Source organism: Necator americanus, chromosome V (assembly GCF_031761385.1).
Source record: "Necator americanus strain Aroian chromosome V, whole genome shotgun sequence".
NCBI classification, from domain to species: domain Eukaryota; kingdom Metazoa; phylum Nematoda; class Chromadorea; order Rhabditida; family Ancylostomatidae; genus Necator; species Necator americanus.
The window spans coordinates 18,595,721-18,613,466 of NC_087375.1; the positions used below are offsets into that span (position 1 = coordinate 18,595,721).

The 17,746-nt window shown below is 39.3% G+C and overlaps 2 protein-coding genes across 3 annotated transcripts; one reads left to right on the plus strand and one right to left on the minus strand.

Moving 5' to 3' along the window:
• Window positions 1–475: 475 nt before the first annotated feature.
• RB195_014355 (uncharacterized protein) lies at window positions 476–1,279 on the minus strand (the record flags this gene model as incomplete). The annotated part of the gene is made up of 1 exon (XM_064204586.1): window positions 476–1,279. One exon carries the CDS (start codon window positions 1,277–1,279, stop codon window positions 476–478), a length of 804 nt encoding a protein of 267 aa, XP_064060467.1.
• Window positions 1,280–3,048: 1,769 nt separating this feature from the next.
• RB195_014356 (uncharacterized protein) lies at window positions 3,049–7,563 on the plus strand (the record flags this gene model as incomplete). 2 transcript variants are annotated; one of them, XM_064204588.1, is made up of 7 exons in its annotated part: window positions 3,049–3,109; window positions 4,952–5,087; window positions 5,213–5,282; window positions 5,737–5,852; window positions 5,938–6,022; window positions 6,079–6,184; window positions 7,484–7,563. In XM_064204588.1, 7 exons carry the CDS (start codon window positions 3,049–3,051, stop codon window positions 7,561–7,563), a joined length of 654 nt encoding a protein of 217 aa, XP_064060468.1. The 2 variants fall into 2 exon arrangements, with proteins under 2 accessions (XP_064060468.1, XP_064060469.1); XM_064204587.1 differs by lacking the exons at window positions 3,049–3,109; window positions 4,952–5,087; window positions 5,213–5,282 and adding an exon at window positions 5,345–5,410.
• Window positions 7,564–17,746: the final 10,183 nt, after the last annotated feature.

The window sequence follows — 17,746 nt, forward strand, 5'->3', positions numbered from 1 at the left end:
AACAAGATATTCGTCAGCACATATTCTACAATATAATCTCCATGTTTCGTAGCTAGTGTCATCTGCGTGATACCACAATGAGATAGACGATGCGCATTTACCGAGAAGCTTAAGGGAGTCTAATTTCTAGAAAAGCACCTACTTAACAAACCTTATAAAACTGTACACGTGTGAAAGAAGTACGCTTCGTCGTACAACACTTAATAAAACAAAGTTTGAAGAAAATATGTGATGTTTTGGCGACTCCAATCATGGAGTTGACGAGTCCCCCTAGAGGCAGCTGTGCACAGTACTTATCGCGATTAAACGATGTAAGGTCTGCATCCTCACCTTTTTAATTCATTCGCATCAGTAGTCGTACTGTACCGAGTGAAGCGATGCGAGAAAACAGTTTTAATTACCATTCATCCGCAGAGGGGAGCTTCTGGCGAAGGCTAGGGTCCTTGAGCAGTCCAGGGCTGGCATCCCATTCAGTTCAAGCGAGTGATGGGACACGATCTTCTCGAACAGAACCCCCTTTCTTCTTCTTCTTCTTCTTCTTCTTCTTCTTCTTCTTCTTCTTCTTCTTCTTCTTCTTCTCCTTCTCCTCCTTCTCCTCCTCCTTCTCCTCCTCCTTCTCCTCCTCCTTCTCCTCCTCCTTCTCCTCCTCCTTCTCCTCCTCCTCCTTCTCCTCCTCCTCCTTCTCCTCCTCCTCCTTCTCCTCCTCCTTCTCCTCCTCCTTCTCCTCCTCCTTCTCCTCCTCCTTCTCCTCCTCCTTCTCCTCCTCCTTCTCCTCCTCCTTCTCCTCCTCCTTCTCCTCCTCCTCCTTCTCCTCCTCCTTCTCCTCCTCCTTCTCCTCCTCCTTCTCCTCCTCCTTCTCCTCCTCCTTCTCCTCCTCCTTCTCCTCCTCCTTCTCCTCCTCTCCTCCTCCTTCTCCTCCTCCTTCTCCTCCTCCTTCTCCTTCTCCTCCTCCTTCTCCTCCTCCTTCTCCTCCTCCTTCTCCTCCTCCTTCTCCTCCTTCTCCTCCTCCTTCTCCTTCTTCTCCTCCTTCTCCTCCTTCTCCTCCTTCTCCTCCTTCCCCTTCAACGTTCTTGCGACAGTTCTCGATTGCTGTCAATCCAACACATTGGAAATTTCGTGTGTTTCGAAAACACCAAATTTGAAAATTAGCCGTGGCACATATAGCAAATGTGAGATTCGGTAGCTGACAGAAGCGAGGAAACACCAAGAAGCAGAGAAAGTGAATTTGGGGAAATGATTTTGAAATATTGCTATTGAAACATTTTAATTTTTGCTTCATTCTGATTTTTTTCTAAAATCAATGAAATGTTTCAAAATACTGATTAAAGGGCATAGTACGATAAAAAAGAAAATTCGGGTGAATAGGTCGACTGAGAGAAGAACGACGAAAAAAAAAAGTCAAAGAAATCAACATTCTGTCCCTACAGTATGACGACTTAGGTTCGATACCCCACTGAGTCAAATTTTCGCAAACGATTTAGAAACTTGAAACCACTTCTAAAATATGAAAAGTTCAATTGTTTGTAGTTTTCAGCTGTTTAGAAGTGGATTTATTGGAATTTAATGACCAAGAAAGCTCAGATTTGGTGCGCATTGGTAGGTCTAGGAGATCGCGAATAACTTGGTCATACGAGGACCAAAAAGAAACATTTTAGGCAGTTTTTTTTCAAAGAAAAAAGTTTGCACTGCAGACCGGTCGTACCTCTATTTTTCCTATCTCCTAGTCTTGTTGGACTTTTGATGGGATCAAGATGGGAAAAATGCAATTTTCCTATCAAAGAAATTGGGAAAACTACAGGACTCTGGAAATCGGTTTATGTAGCATCTGACAGGAAAAATTCTCTCCGACAAAATACTGCAAGGTGATTTGCTCTGCGCTAAGTTACTCTGAGTCACTAAACTTTATTCAAGATAACACACTTTGGCGCGGTAGCAAAAATTAGGATTTTACCATGTTTTCCCACTCCAGAAAAATGGGACGGCGTTTTAAGAAAATCACCCATATATTCCGACAGGAGAACTAAGGAAACCCCTATGTGCAAAATTTCTCCTTTTCGGACCATCTGGTTTTCTCAAAATTTAGATGGGACAAATCCTAAAAAAGTAAAAAAGTAAAGGAGAAATCTTAAATTTTGTCCCATCAAAATTACTGAAAGACTAAGAGGTGGGAAAAACAGCAATATAGCAAATCCCAAAAACTTCCTAAATCTTCTTTTTTTTTGTTCTTTCATCGCGAAGTTATTTGCGATCTTCCAGACCTAACAATGTGCACATAATCTGAGCGATCTGGGTATTTAAAATCAATGAAATTCTTTTGCAAAAATTTGACTCAGCGGGGTGTCGAACCTGTGTCGTCCCATTTTTAAATGATCATCTCGCTGTACATTTTCAAACCAAAATGTTAGGGGTTCCACTGTCCTACTCCTGAAAACAAATATAATAATTCGTTCTTATGCAATCATTTAATATTATTTATTATTTTGTATTGCTTTTCTTAATTGTTTACTATATTGTTTATTTTATAATGTCTCCGAGCTCCGAAAAAATTTTTCGAATGCCCAGGAACACGCATACCGAGAGAACTTGGATAAATGAAGCTGTAGTAGTGGAGAGCGCTAGTTTTTTTCGGATTCGTAGATTCAGTGTACTACGTACGTTGGCTTCACTTCTATATACAAATATTGGGTTTTACCAACTTTATATTTATCACTCCAAGTGGAAGAAAACCTCAAACCTTATTTGTTGGTGAGCAATAACATATCTCTAGAAGTAAAGTACTGCAATATTTTATTTCTAGTGATATATTATTGCTATTATTATATCATCTCTAGAAGTAAAGTAGGACAGAACAACCAATAATAGAACGTATTCCGCACATGTACTGCCTTTTTATTAGTGATTGCTTTATCGCGACATCAAAAACATCCGAGATGTATGAATGCTTTAGAATTTTAAATGAGGAATCGCAGTACGTAAAACTTACCCGAGAACAACCAAAAAAAACAACGGTGGTTGGTTGTCTTTTAAATCCCCAAACAAAACTGCACAATGGCGTTGCCAGTGGTATCGCAAGGAAATCTCAAAAAACATACTGATAAATGCAACCTTGGTTCATTCTATGGGCGTAAAAAGGACAACTGCCTGTGATGTGGTTACAACAGCTACTGCAATGTGCACAGGAGATAGTGAACGTGAAAAACTAGCAATAAGCATGGCTAGTTCAAATCGTTACAGCAGATCGAAATCCGATCCGATCCCTTAATCGCTGCGATAAACCGGGCTCTTTTGTGTGAGCGGTTGCAAGATGATGTTGTGTCGTTGAGTGTTAGGTTGTTTGTCCATTCGATGAAAGTGGAGATTGCACGAAGATCGGAATAATCAGCCGGATAGAAACGGGAAGGACGTTGAGCCTGCGTATCAGGAACATTTGGCTGGTGAAAAGCGTGAAAACGTGATTTCACCCGGTTACACCATTACACCACAACAAAAATGAGAAATATGATGAAAACGAGTTTGAAATAAAGTGCGCAGTGTTAGTCCACGAGAAACAAATATCTGCTAGAAAGGAAGCGGAGGCATTCTGAATTTCCATCAAGAATCCATCCGTAACAAATTGAGTGCCCAACAATTGCTAATGATTTTATGGCGTCCGTAACACTCTGTGATCTAAGGGGCTGTTCCAGTTCCTTGACACCATCAAGACATACATACATACATACATACATACATACATACATACATACATACATACATACATACATACATACATACATACATACATACATACATACATACATACATACATACATACATACATACATACATACATACATACATACATACATACATACATACATACATACATACATACATACATACATACATACATACATACATACATACATACATACATACATACATACATACATACATACATACATACATACATACATACATACATACATACATACATACATACATACATACATACATACATACATACATACATACATACATACATACATACATACATACATACATACATACATACATACATACATACATACATACATACATACATACATACATACATACATACATACATACATACATACATACATACATACTACATACATACATACATACATACATACATACATACATACATACATACATACATACATACATACATACATACATACATACATACATACATACATACATACATACATACATACATACATACATACATACATACATACATACATACATACATACATACATACATACATACATACATACATACATACATACATACATACATACATACATACATACATACATACATACATACATACATACATACATACATACATACATACATACATACATACATACATACATACATACATACATACATACATACATACATACATACATACATACATACATACATACATACATACATACATACATACATACATACATACATACATACATACATACATACATACATACATACATACATACATACATACATACATACATACATACATACATACATACATACATACATACATACATACATACATACATACATACATACATACATACATACATACATACATACATACATACATACATACATACATACATACATACATACATACATACATACATACATACATACATACATACATACATACATACATACATACATACATACATACATACATACATACATACATACATACATACATACATACATACATACATACATACATACATACATACATACATACATACATACATACATACATACATACATACATACATACATACATACATACATTCATTCATTCATTCATTCATTCATTCATTCATTCATTCATTCATTCATTCATTCATTCATTCATTCATTCATTCACATTCCTTTACCTTCATATTCCAGAAGTCCAGCGTTTCCTCACATGGTTTCTTCCTGATAGAGATCGTATCGACGACGAGAAAACAATTCAGCTGTTTGGTCGTATTCAAATCTTCACTGCCTGCTTTGCTGGCTTTGCTGTCGGTGCAAATGATGTTGGGTACGAAAGACTGCTTAGTTTATTCTGTTTTATTCTGTGACTTACATTGAGACACCTAGATTGTCTTTAGCTTTGAACATTGAAATTTTGTCATTTGGTTAGAAATCTCTAGCGAAAACTTATAGTAACTCTATCGCTCCAGTAGCATCCTTGGTAGCAATCTACAAGGATCAAAGCACTGAACAAGAAGCGGAGGTACGGCTATTTCAGTGATCTTCTATATTATTGCAAATAAAAATGAATCGGGTAACGGAGGTATGAACGGTGTAGTGGAAACAAAACCAGTAAGTGGCTTCGTCAAGTACAAATTCTGCTATGCGAAGGTGAATGACAATCAATCTGCAGAGCAGACTTGTTTATTCCGGAAGCATATTGAGAAAGCGTAGTTTCGTATTTTGCTGATCATCATTCGTATCTGCAGTCCCTGCTGAACGCGTTCTGCGGGTTCGCACCCGACGCAAAGCAGGTAATGGTTTGGGTTTTCTATAAATCCACTGCTGGATGTCGGCTTTTTGCTTCACCGATAGGATCCTCTGAATTTCAGTGTCGCCTTGCGACGCACGTATCGTGTTTGCCGGCTGGACGCAAGAGGCGCTGCTAAAGAACACCTTCTTCGAATATAATAGCGATGTCATATTGTATAATATAGGCTCCCATCTACGTGTTGCTGTATGGTGTTTTTGCTATTTGCTTTGGAATGTGGACCCTTGGTTATCGAATCATAGGCACCGTCGGTACAGAAGTGTCCCACATAAATCCAGCAAGGTGAAATACAACATCCTTCAAAAGATCAGTAGTTTCGGAGAGTTCTAACACAACATTTAACTCGTAACTCATTCGTACCTTGCAGCGGTTTCACAATTGAACTCGGGGCGGCGTTGACGACTTTGATTGCTAGCAAATTTGGTCTACCTATAAGTACAACACAGTGCTTGGTGAACATTTCGAAAAATTTGGCATTGAATTACTCTGTGTTATTCTTTTTTTTCAGGTCGGTTCCTTGGTGCTCGTTGGCTGCATACGATCAAGGGAGAGAGTGAAATGGAGTGTTTTCCGCAATATTGTTATTGCATGGGTCTGTACAGTGCCTATGTCAAGTAAGTATAGAAGATGGATTTCTGCTGATTTTTTTCTTTCTACATACGCAGAGCGGGAAAAATGTAGTTGGTGTGCCACTCAGTGACGCTCTTAATTCCCGACGCTCTAACCTATTTTTTCTCTTAGTAACTTTAGTTTACATATCATAGATCCTCTAATAGTAATGCTTAGGTCTTAGGGCTACGATTGATTTAATTATTTACTTTGAGAAATAAGCGCGCCACTGATTGCCCCCCTCAACTACATTTTACCCCGCAAAAGTTCCCCATTGTCCTGAAAATGTCCGACAAAGCGCGAATCATTCGGGTAAGAGCTGACGCACGATATCGGCTACAAGAGTCACATAGGGATTCTAGCTGAGAATAGAGAGTTAGATGGGACGCAAGCAAATCCATTCTGCTAGATGAACTTAGCGGGTCGACGCATCCAAATAACGTAACTCAATATAAGCGAGTGTTCCTCTGCATGTACAGAACAGTGGAAAAAGTTTCTGGACTACCCCAGGAAGGCTATTTTGAGATTTCTGTTACAAAACCCTGCGTGATTCTAAAATTCTATTGCAATGCTTCTAGTTGGTTTTTGAGATATGTTTGGTTCATTCAACTCACTGCCTTGAAATATTTTCAGCACTGATATCGGCTGGGATCATGTTTCTTCTAAAATTTACTTTGTAGAAGAGAGGCATTCAACACTTATTACTTTGTATCTTTCCATAATAAATATAACATTTATTGTACTGCATGGTGATGTTATGTGTTCTACACTGTGCTGCTATACATTTTCTCTAGATGGAATTGGGCAATGACAAAATGTTCGTGCGCTGAGGTGAATACAAAAGAAAACAGAGCAGGAGTCACAGGAAGTGTATAAGCACAGTTGTTGGGTCGCTGCGACCTAATCCTCTTACGGCTTCTACCTTTGAGAGCTGCTGATCAGAATGAACTGAACATACGAGGTGCTGGCTTCGCAGATCCACTTACTGAAGTGGTTAAATGGTGGGATTACTTGACGAAATATGTAACTCTCAAAAATAAGCACGAGCGATCTTGCATTTGTCGAGCATGCCGGGATCATGCCTCGGCAGAGCAATTAGCGATGAACCGTATCCTTCCGAGATCCGAGATCCAAAGTCGTTACATCTAATAAAAATTTTGAGGAGAATTATTGTTATGTAAGGTGATCTCAGATTTCTAACCGTATCACAAGAAAAAGAAATGTGAAATGCGAAGGAAAGATGCATCCAAAACTATGAATATCCAAACTATACGAGAATTTCCGTTGAAAACGGAGAATTCCAGCTTTCAAAAATAACGAGGGTGAGGATTGTCGATATCGTGTAAGTTCCAAGCCTTTTGTGGCCGAAGTTGTTTCGATGTGAAACTTTCGAATAATGTTGGCACTTGTGGAACAGGTAAATGAACAGAAACGGTAGAAAGTGATGAAAATCTGGCCGTGTGGGTGATAATTAGATGATTAAGAGAGAGATCTTACGTATCTCCGACTTCTTCAAAGCAAAAGTGTTTACGTGATATTATTATTATACTTTTTGAAGGCAACATCTACACAAAATTCGCTTCTTCTCTCCCTCAATACCACCATACCAAATATCGTGTATTGTTGCACATTGTTTTTAAAGGCATCACCCCTCGAATCTGGGGTGGTGAGGGTTCCAGGTGGGTTATGGCTATGCGGGGTCGTATGAGGAGGATTATTGTTATGTAAGGTTATCTCAAATTCTTCCCAATTGCCGTGAAAAACGGCCCGGGAGATGCGGCTTCGAGCGTTCCGGGCGCTGTTTTTTACAACGAGTTCAATTGGAGCGAGCCAGCCCTGTGGACGCGCAGCATTTTCCGGGCCGTTTTTTACGGCAACTAGGAAGAAATGGACGGAATCACCCTCCGCTCCATAATCTACTATCCCGTATACGAATACTGCACCTGAAATCCGTACCACTTCAGATTCGTGGGGTGCTGTTTTTAATTGTTGATTCCGTAGTTTCGACAACCCTAACCATTCTTCTTTTCATATTTCCTTGCGACTGTGTAGTTCTCTGCGTCTCTATGATCAGAAGGGTATCTGGGGGATGGCTTCGTCTCTTCATACCGGGCATATGCACTGAATCCGACGGATACCTCTTTACTGTTCCCTCACTTCTTTGGACAAAACCCCATTCGGATAAACCGAGTTCCTCCCATTCTTGGAACAATAAAGAAAGACCGGAACCTTAATAAGTACTATGAATGTATATTACAAATTTATTAAGAGTGCATAAGAGTGCAGATCGTAATGTTGCAAATTTTTGCAATTTTGCGAATGAACAAAATTAGGCAAATTTCAGTTTGCTGAGGAAGTATTATAGCTGCATAAACAAGAATCCCCAAAAGGAAACTTTGTGAGAAATGCAGTAAATCAAAGTTGAAATCAGGGAAAGGAGAGCTCTTCTCGAACTGTTTTGTTTTTTGGTAATGGTTTATTTGTCGCAATTTTGCAATTTAAAGGCATCACCCCACGAATCTGAGGTGGTGCAGATTTCAGGTGGAGTATTCGTATACAGGATGGGAGACTACGAAGAGGGGAGTGATTCCGTCCATTTCTTCCTAATTACCGTAAAAAACGGCTCGGAAGATACGGCTTCATTCGTTTTGGCGCACCATTTTGTACAAGAGGTTCGATTGGAGCGCGCCAGTCCTGTGCGGCGCCGCATCTTCCGGGCCGTTTTTTACGGCAATTAGCAAGAAATGGACGGAATCACCTCCCTCTCCGTAGTCTCCCATCCCGTATACGAATACTCCACCTGAAATCTGCACCACCTCAGATTCGCGGGGTGATGCCTTTAAGTGAAACTCACTGGCCATGTACAGGTCTCCGTAATCGATAAAAGCTCAAAAAAAACATTTTTTTGAGAAGCTTTTCAACGTTTAAGAAGGGAAGGAAATATTCCTCTATTTTACTTGCAGTTTTCGTCATAAGGGATTACACAACCTCTTTGAGTGTTTGAGTTTGAGCGAATAAGTAGTTGTCAAATACCACCCAACAACAAACTAATCTCCATGTTGACTACCAGCACCGTAGTTATAGAGTGAAAAATAGCAGGAAAAACTAGCTGAATTTGCCGCCGTTGTGATTCTTGACCACTCCTTTGGTCAGAATCTCAAATGAGTGGCGAACATTGCGGTTGCTCCCACCTCACGACGTGCGATGTTTATTTTGAACGTTCACTGACCACTGAAACTGAACAAACGAACATATGTGATGTGCAACCAGCCACTCCACGTCACCTGTACGACTCAACAGTTCATTTTCGTTTCTTTTGTTATGTTCGAATTGGGTGAGAACTATGAGATGAAATTCTTTACGTACGATAAGCTCGAGCTGTTTCCATCAATGCAACTTTTCAATACGCCGGTATAGCTGTGGATTGCAAGTAGACAAAAAAAAACATTTGCGACATGCTTCAGTTAATTTTATTTCACCGTTCAATCAAAATGTGTACATAGCTGCATAATCGGGTGAACCAATGCATATGTCTCGCTCTCGTTTCTAGAATTGCGCTGATATTTTTTTGTTTCGCAAACTACATTTCAAATCCCACCTACCACTGTGAAGAACGTAACATCGAAAACTTCTCCGGATGCTGACTCTATCCATTGTTTCTTACTGAAGTAGAGAATAGAGGAAAAAATCTGACCGCCAGTCTGCATAAAATGGTAGCTATAAGTTGACTGATCCTACACATGATTCATCCTACCCATCCATTTCTAGGAGGTTGAAAAGTTCAGTCTTTTAAGGATACATTTTGCGTTTTCATGGACGAAATACGGTGTCGAGCCAAAATAGTGAATTTTCTTTCTTAATTTTCAACAACCAATCGTCTCCGATTTTTGTTCATTACTTGGTTTGCGTAGGCGAAATGTAATCAAAAATGATTACTTGACATCTGAAGGAATACATTCAATGAAATGAATGACAATGTAATGACATGCCCTTATGAACTTTACAAATAACGTGTGCACTTTTGGCAAAAATTTCATGGAAACCAGCCGAAAGAGAACTGAATTATGAAATGCAGACAAAGAACGTGAACAAATCGAAAAAATACAGGTGCAATTGAATAAATAATAGGAAAATGAGCAAATGTGCAAAATTTTACGCTCAAAACTTCAAAATGCCCACCATGAAGGAAGTGGGAAGGCATTTTTTGGCTCGTCGCCTGTCTCAAATTTCAACATGAACCATATCCAGAAGCTGTTTCATATCTTATCTAAGTCTTTATTCTTATTTCCTTTCTTCTTTTTCTTTATTTTCTCTTCTAGAATAGATAGCTGGCCATTTCACACTGCCACATCTCCGTAATCTGGTTCTTTGAAGAGATGAGCAATCGAGTTGCAGCAAAGAGTTTGAATCAACTATAAAAATACTTCCAAGGAATGATTAACACCCTTGTGTGCCTTTGCGAAGAATGTGTTTGATTTCGAAAGCATTCGTATGTCACCAAAACCATTTTTCATTCGAAAATCATTCCAATCATGTAAATTTCTGGTGTTCGTAATTAGACACTCTTCTGTCGCTTGTGACTGCTGTGAAGTCTACTCCTTCCTCTTCATTTTTCCTCTGTGGGGTTTTCACAAAGCAACAGCTTAGTCTTAGCCATACATTCCAACTTATTACTACAAAGTAATTGTTATTATTATTTCCACAGTTCTTTTCTTTCAAATATGATATTACTGGACTTGATATGATTTCTGATGATTTTGAAAATGATTTCTAGCACTTCTTTTAACAATAATATTGCTCTCTGCATGAGCTTATTAAATAAGAAAGTCAAAAGGCAAAGAGAGCTGCGGAGTCTCAGTTTATGTAGAACATTGTGTTAATTTTCTTTTCTGCGTTGCTGGAATGTAGTTGTCTTCATTAAAAACAAATAAAATTACATGAGTTTTCACGAGATACTGCTGGAGTAATTTCGCATTGAATCATTAGTACGAATACACCTCAATTGAAAGCTTTGCATTTTCAAGGACATAGCGGGAAGTAGTGGATAGATCATTCCTTGACTTTTTGCATGATAAATAAAGGAAAAAGCAATCATGGCACAACGGCCAAATAATGGGAAAATAAGAAGTGCACTCTACAAAACTCAAGAATAAGAACAGTTTTGTCAAGTATCCCGAATTGTTGAATTTTGAGAAGCTTAGGAAAAAAAGTGTTGGGAAATAACTTGAAAACAAATAAACAAAGGAAATAGGACAACTCTAGTAACCGGTTAAAAATGAGGATTCTGCCGTATTATTTATCCAACTAAGGACTTTCAAAAGGGTAACGGAGATAAACAACGTTGTACACGAGTGGATTCCGATGGGTGTTCCGTATTTCTACTTTTCTAGCCGATATTCTACAGAATTTCTTCTCATAATTTGATGTAGAGTTTTTTTCTTGAGTCAAAAGCCAATTCGTATTATTTGATGTGCTTAGCCGTATTCTCGTTTGAAAAATGAGGTGGCCAATGGTTTTAGGTTCATAAAAATTGAACTATTCATTGGAATTTTTTTTATTTTTTGGAAAAAAATTTCAGCGACATTTTCGTTGTTGCGGTTACATAGCTTGTACGTCTACTTAACTCTAATAATCTAGAAAAAAAAGTATGCTTTTCAAGATGTCATAATTTCTATTCGGGGATATAAATAGATACTGACATGAGCGAACTCCATTGACCGGTCCCAATGACAAATGTGGAATTACGTGAACGAGTTATGTACTATGTAATCGCACGGAATAACGAGGTTGCTGTTTACAATGTTCAGATTATCTCGCTGTGGAAATCGCTGCACTTTTTTCGCCATAATTCGTTGATGTCCTTAAAGGCATCATCCCACGAATCTGAGGTGGTGCAGATTTCAGGTGGAGTATTCGTATACGGGATGGGAGACTACGGAGAGGGAGGTGATTCCGTCCATTTCTTGCTGATTGCCGTAAAAAACGGCTCGGAAGATGCGGCGCCGCACAAGACTGGCGCGCTCCAATCGAACCTCTTGTACAAAATGGTGCGCCAAAACGAATGAAGCCGTATCTTCCGGGCCGTTTTTTACGGCAATTAGGAAGAAATGGACGGAATCACCCCCCCTCTCCGTAGTCTCCCATCCTGTATACGAATACTCCACCTGAAATCTGCACCACCTCAGATTCGTGGGGTGATGCCTTTAAGTATTTCGTTTTCTAATGAAATATGTTAGTCTTTTAGTGTGCAGCTTAAAATGTGACTTGATCACTAAGAGACAGCGTTGGTAAGGTCACGTACTTGTTCAGTTGTCCAATTATAAGCAAGGAGTCTGAATGTCCGACTAACGCCTGATATCAGAGTTCTGGTGGTACTCGCTTCGCTCGCCTTCACTGGCCAGTGGAAATTAAAAATAGTGACATTTCCTGTAAAGCTAAATTTCCACTTTTCTAACGTCGCTTTTCCGTTCTCTAAAGAAATTTAAGCAATGATGAAATGAAGGTGAAATGGTGCTTCCATAGTTTTGTTTCTAAATGTGTCAGTCCTACATTTGGCCTTTGGCATGCGTTCCTTCAATTTCTAAAGAAAGGATGTTACCAAGCTGATGGGGCAACGGTTCAGGGATGCAGGAGGGTGTAGGAGCGAAACGCTAAACATGCAGTTTTCACGACAATGAAACGGTTCACAACGTCTCATTAACTTCTTCAACTATTGCGCGGTAGTACAGCACAACGGCACCCCTACTCTATACCCTGCGCCCCGTCTCAACTCATTTTACCGCTTTGCCCCACCAGCACACCTACCTAATGCTGCGGGACTCGTCGCACCATATTTTACAGCCTTCTGAAAGCCGGGGTACCACTCCGATGTCGTTGGACCACGTATCACTGCTTTCTGGAATTTCGCTACACACATTCACACACAAACACGCGTGATATAAGTTATTGAGCCCGTTGTTATATAGCATGCTCATTGGTTTGTCTCGAAAGCTATCACATCATACATTCCGCTGCCCTTCACTGTCGATGAAAATGTACATAGAGGATGATTTGGAAGAGATAATGACCCATAACAAGTGTTGTTCGCCACTTGCCAAAAACTCTCATACTTCTAAGATGTATCATTGTCGCAGTTGACTATGTTTAGGACCATAGTTAGAAGGTTGTTTTTGATTCTGAATTTGACAACTTTCCAAACACTAAAACTAGTATGGCCATGTGGGACAAAGAGATCTCAGGCTTGCAAATAATGATAACAAGCAAAGTAGTGCAATTTCAATTTGCTAAAGCGAGTGCAATCGCATTGTAAACATATGTAAGGGTCCCATCTCGATCGCAACCGGCAGCTCCAACGCGCTACTTCGACTGCAGAAGAGTTATGCGACTGCACCGCTCTTCAGGTCGTTTTGACCCGACTGTAAAAGGGTATTTGTTAGGCGTGGGTCGTGTTGCCAACGCTTAGTCCTCCACTGTGCCACACAAAATGAATAGGTGACCTTTGGAGATCTATCAGAGCGGTTTGCAACAGTGTGAAGCGAAATTGAGGGAAATTCTTGGCATCTCTACGCGAATAGATAGGAGTGGAATGCAGTTCACGACTGCGAGCGTGATCTAATCCCGCTCACTTTCGCCTAGTAATCCAAAAAACATGAGAAACGGCACTGGTTGCACACGTACTATCCTCTTTGCGATAGCGGAGAATTTCGTCGTAGGTCAAAATTAACAACCCATATTATCAACTGCATCACCTTGAAACTCGGCACTGTTCTATCACCAGCAATAAGCTGTCGTTGGGAGCAGAAGTTCAACCCATGCTGCTCTTTCCTAGGTTACTGAGGGTAATTTGAGCGTGATTACGCGCCCATATGCGTGAACTACACCTCCACTTCTATCTATTCCAACATCATCACTTACGCGATACAATACTCTTGAAGTCGTGACTTCAGCACAAAATGTTTATTTAAGAATATCGAAATTTTGGAGGATTGGCATCTTCTGACTCTAGTGTTCAACAGTGCATGAATCGCCCTCTTTTTTCAATTACAGCAGTTTCAACAACGTTCCGTTGTAGTTAAGGAAACACACCTAGGTTTTCCAGCAGATTTCTTTCTACACTTGTGAAAACTGTATGCTTTTCGGTGAATAATTTACTAGTTCCACTCCATAGAACGTAATAGGAGATTCTCAAACATTCCATGTCATGAGTAGGCAATGGACAATCCTTTAGAAGCAGTTACAGAAAAAAAGATCAAAAAGGAGCTGAAAGCGCTCCTCCATGGCAATGTACCCGCACCTGCCTTCAGTGGTTTCTTTTCGACTGGACATTGTTTCTTCTGACTGCTACTTATTTAATGTTCGAGAGAATTTTAAGAGGAAAATCCTTTGAATTATCCAAAGATTTTCAAAGTTGCTTAAGTTTTTGACTGCCAGTGGCCTCAGTTCAACGGAGACTTGTTAAGAGGTCAACAACTTATCATATTATTCTTATGGGCAAAGTTCATCAACTGTTTTGGTGGCTATATTCTTGAATGAAATATTCTTGCTGATGAATTAAATATGAGAACTTTAGAGTGCCAAAAAGTCATCACAACAATCCATCTCCAGTATGTCAGCGCACTTTTTGGAGCTAAAAACGGCGTCACCAGACCATGTTCGTTGCAAATCTGCACAAGTCACTGCATATATTTGACCGAATAGTACGATACTCTGCATGAATATTAGAAAAGCAACGATAGGTGCATCGTCACCCACAGTTGTTCGTTTCTAACTCATTTTAGCGCTATTAAGTATGTGTATCAACGGAGTCTTCTCTTTCCAAACGTAAGCATTATTTATGTGACTTCTCACTTCGGTAACACTCTGACCTTTACTTCACTTCATTCTCCTGTACGTTTGCGGTCGTTGTTAAATCAGGAAGGTCTTATGGCTCTTCCACAACCGTTGATTCTTTATCGTCATAGGTGGTCCGAGCCTGTTCTATGTTAACGTCGTGAAAACACGAAGGAACATTGAGGAAAATAAGTATAACCTAGCAGGCGAAAATTGATTTTGAGTGAAATAAAAATGAAATCCCTAGTGATGAAATTACGAATATCAAACTCTATATAACTCACTTTATATGTACGCTCACATTGCAGTTGATCTTCTTCAAGCACTTACGCCATGAATGAATCAGCCGAGAAATTCTACTAATACTCTCTAGCAAATTAGCCTACATACTCAGAAAGACCTCTTTCCGCTCTTTTTTTTTACTAACACTAGCTTCGTGGAGTTCACAACGTTTCAAACTCTTCGCAAGTTCTTTCTATTCCATGTCTTTTTTTTTGCACATTCGTTTGGTGGGTTGTTACAGAATATGAGAAGTGCCTCCACGAGATCCCTTTTGCAACTTCAGAACTCTATAGCAGAGCAACGGGTGCCAAAGTAAGGATGAGCAGCCAACATAACATAAGGCGAAAGACTTCGACGGTTCGTCGGGGTCCTGTACGAGCAGGGGGTGGACTTTGAGCAAACGGGTAGCTGTTCGTGGATAGAAAAAGTTGGTGGTCTGTGAAGCTGTCAAACTTAGGCCCGGTTCATATCTAAAATAGTGAGATTTTTCAGCCTGTGTAGCCTACTCCTGAGAATCTTCGAGGTTGAACTAGACACAACTTGAAATTAATTCAACGCGCAACACTACAGAAGCAGCATTTGAAGATAGTTGAGAAGATTTCATCTAAGTTTAGAATATTCCAAATTAAAGGTGGCTCTTCTCCAAGTCCAAGTTGTCGGACAGAAAGTCCCATACTTGCTTGCCTTTATCCTTATTTCGATCCACATGATACGAAAACTTTTCTTAAAAATAATGCCAAAAGTACCCGTTTGTTTTGAAAACGACCTGTTTGTTTGTACACATTTATTTTTATCACTTAACCGTCACTGATTGTTGTCGTTGTTTTTCGGCGAAAATGGTTAGTAAAAGTTCAACTACTCAACTTGTCGTAACAACCAATATCTGGGAGCTCAATTAACCAACAGCCCAGTTGATTACTAGTCAGGTGGAAGATTTTGGGGAGCATTAATTTTCAATCTCCAAACGGTTGTTCTTAACTTCTTGTCACTGTTTTCTATCAAACATTCGGAAATATTGTTCTTCTCTCGAAGTTATCTTTTTTGACTGTAAAATGTCGAGAAAAGTTTCTGCTGTAGCTAGAAGCATGAGTGGAGAGGAAGAACATCATAACAGGTGAAATATAATATAGAAACGTGAGCGGTTGAAGAATACACTATTGTACGCAGTTTCATTATGTTTGACCGTAAACAAAATTGTGTTGGCTTTCTGAGCTATTTTTAAACAATTTGTTTCATGCTGAAGACGAACATCGAACATTAGACACTATCAATAACATGCGCTTCTATTTTTACTCTTTGTTGTCCGACTACATCTGATCACCTGTTAATCACGGATCATGGAGAAAGCGGTGGCTGCTCACAAGTTGCTCAAAATTCACCATGTTTTTCAAGCCGTCCAAATGAGATCGGCAGTATTTATCCTCATGAATAACTTATAATTTTGAAGTTCGAAGTTCAGAATTTAATTGAATTGGGTTACAACTTTAACTGCGTTTATGAGCAACTAGATGTTTTTCTGCAAACAACAACAAACTCTGAAGCTCCTTAGCCGATCATAAAATTTCATCAAGAATGGAAGAACCCAAGATAAGGCACTCGAAATTAAGAGCACTATCGAAAGTGCTGCTTTTTTGTAGACACGCCAAGTCTGCGCTCTCTAAAGAGTCAGCTGATGGCTGCCGCAATCCCTGTGTTGTCAAGCTTATTCATCATAAAAATGAGGAGATGTGGTATAGAATAAGTTCCATGAGTGGTGAGTTCTTCGAAGTTGGCAACGTTGGCTTTAATGTTTAAGTCGGTGGAATATCACTAACATCTTGATCAGAAGACGCAGATCCGTCCACGCCTCTAAATCCACCCCTTCTACCTCTCAGAGAAAATCTGCTTTTGTTGTACGACATATTTTCACTAGTCAACCGTCACTGCAGTTGTGATTCAACCCTCTGATATATATCACGATATATATATATATATATATATATATATATATCTATGGTACCATTTTTACAAAAATTGTGAACAGATCTATCTGAGTGCTGTCAGTAACTTCAGTGCATTCCAGCTGAAACTTGATTGTACAGTATAATCGTATATTTCTAATAATTTTTGACTCAGCAAAATATTTCCAACTATTCGCCAAAAGGAAAAAATTGCAACTATATTAAATTGTAATTCACTATACTTTTTGAGACACTACTGTTCCTAATATCTGTGATGACGAACAGTTTTTAGGAGTTTTTTGCGCATTCAAGAATGCTTTGCAAAAAAATGAGCGCTACTGGGTTGGGATTTGGTGAACCTCTCATTGGATTCGTTGCACTCAAGCCGTGTTTGCATGAGAAAAGATTTGCTGGTGCTTCAGACACACGCCCACGTTTGACATTTACTTTGAGAATTAGTCTTTTACTATCCTCTCCCTAGTAGATTGCTCATCTCGATTGCGGTCGCATAGAATT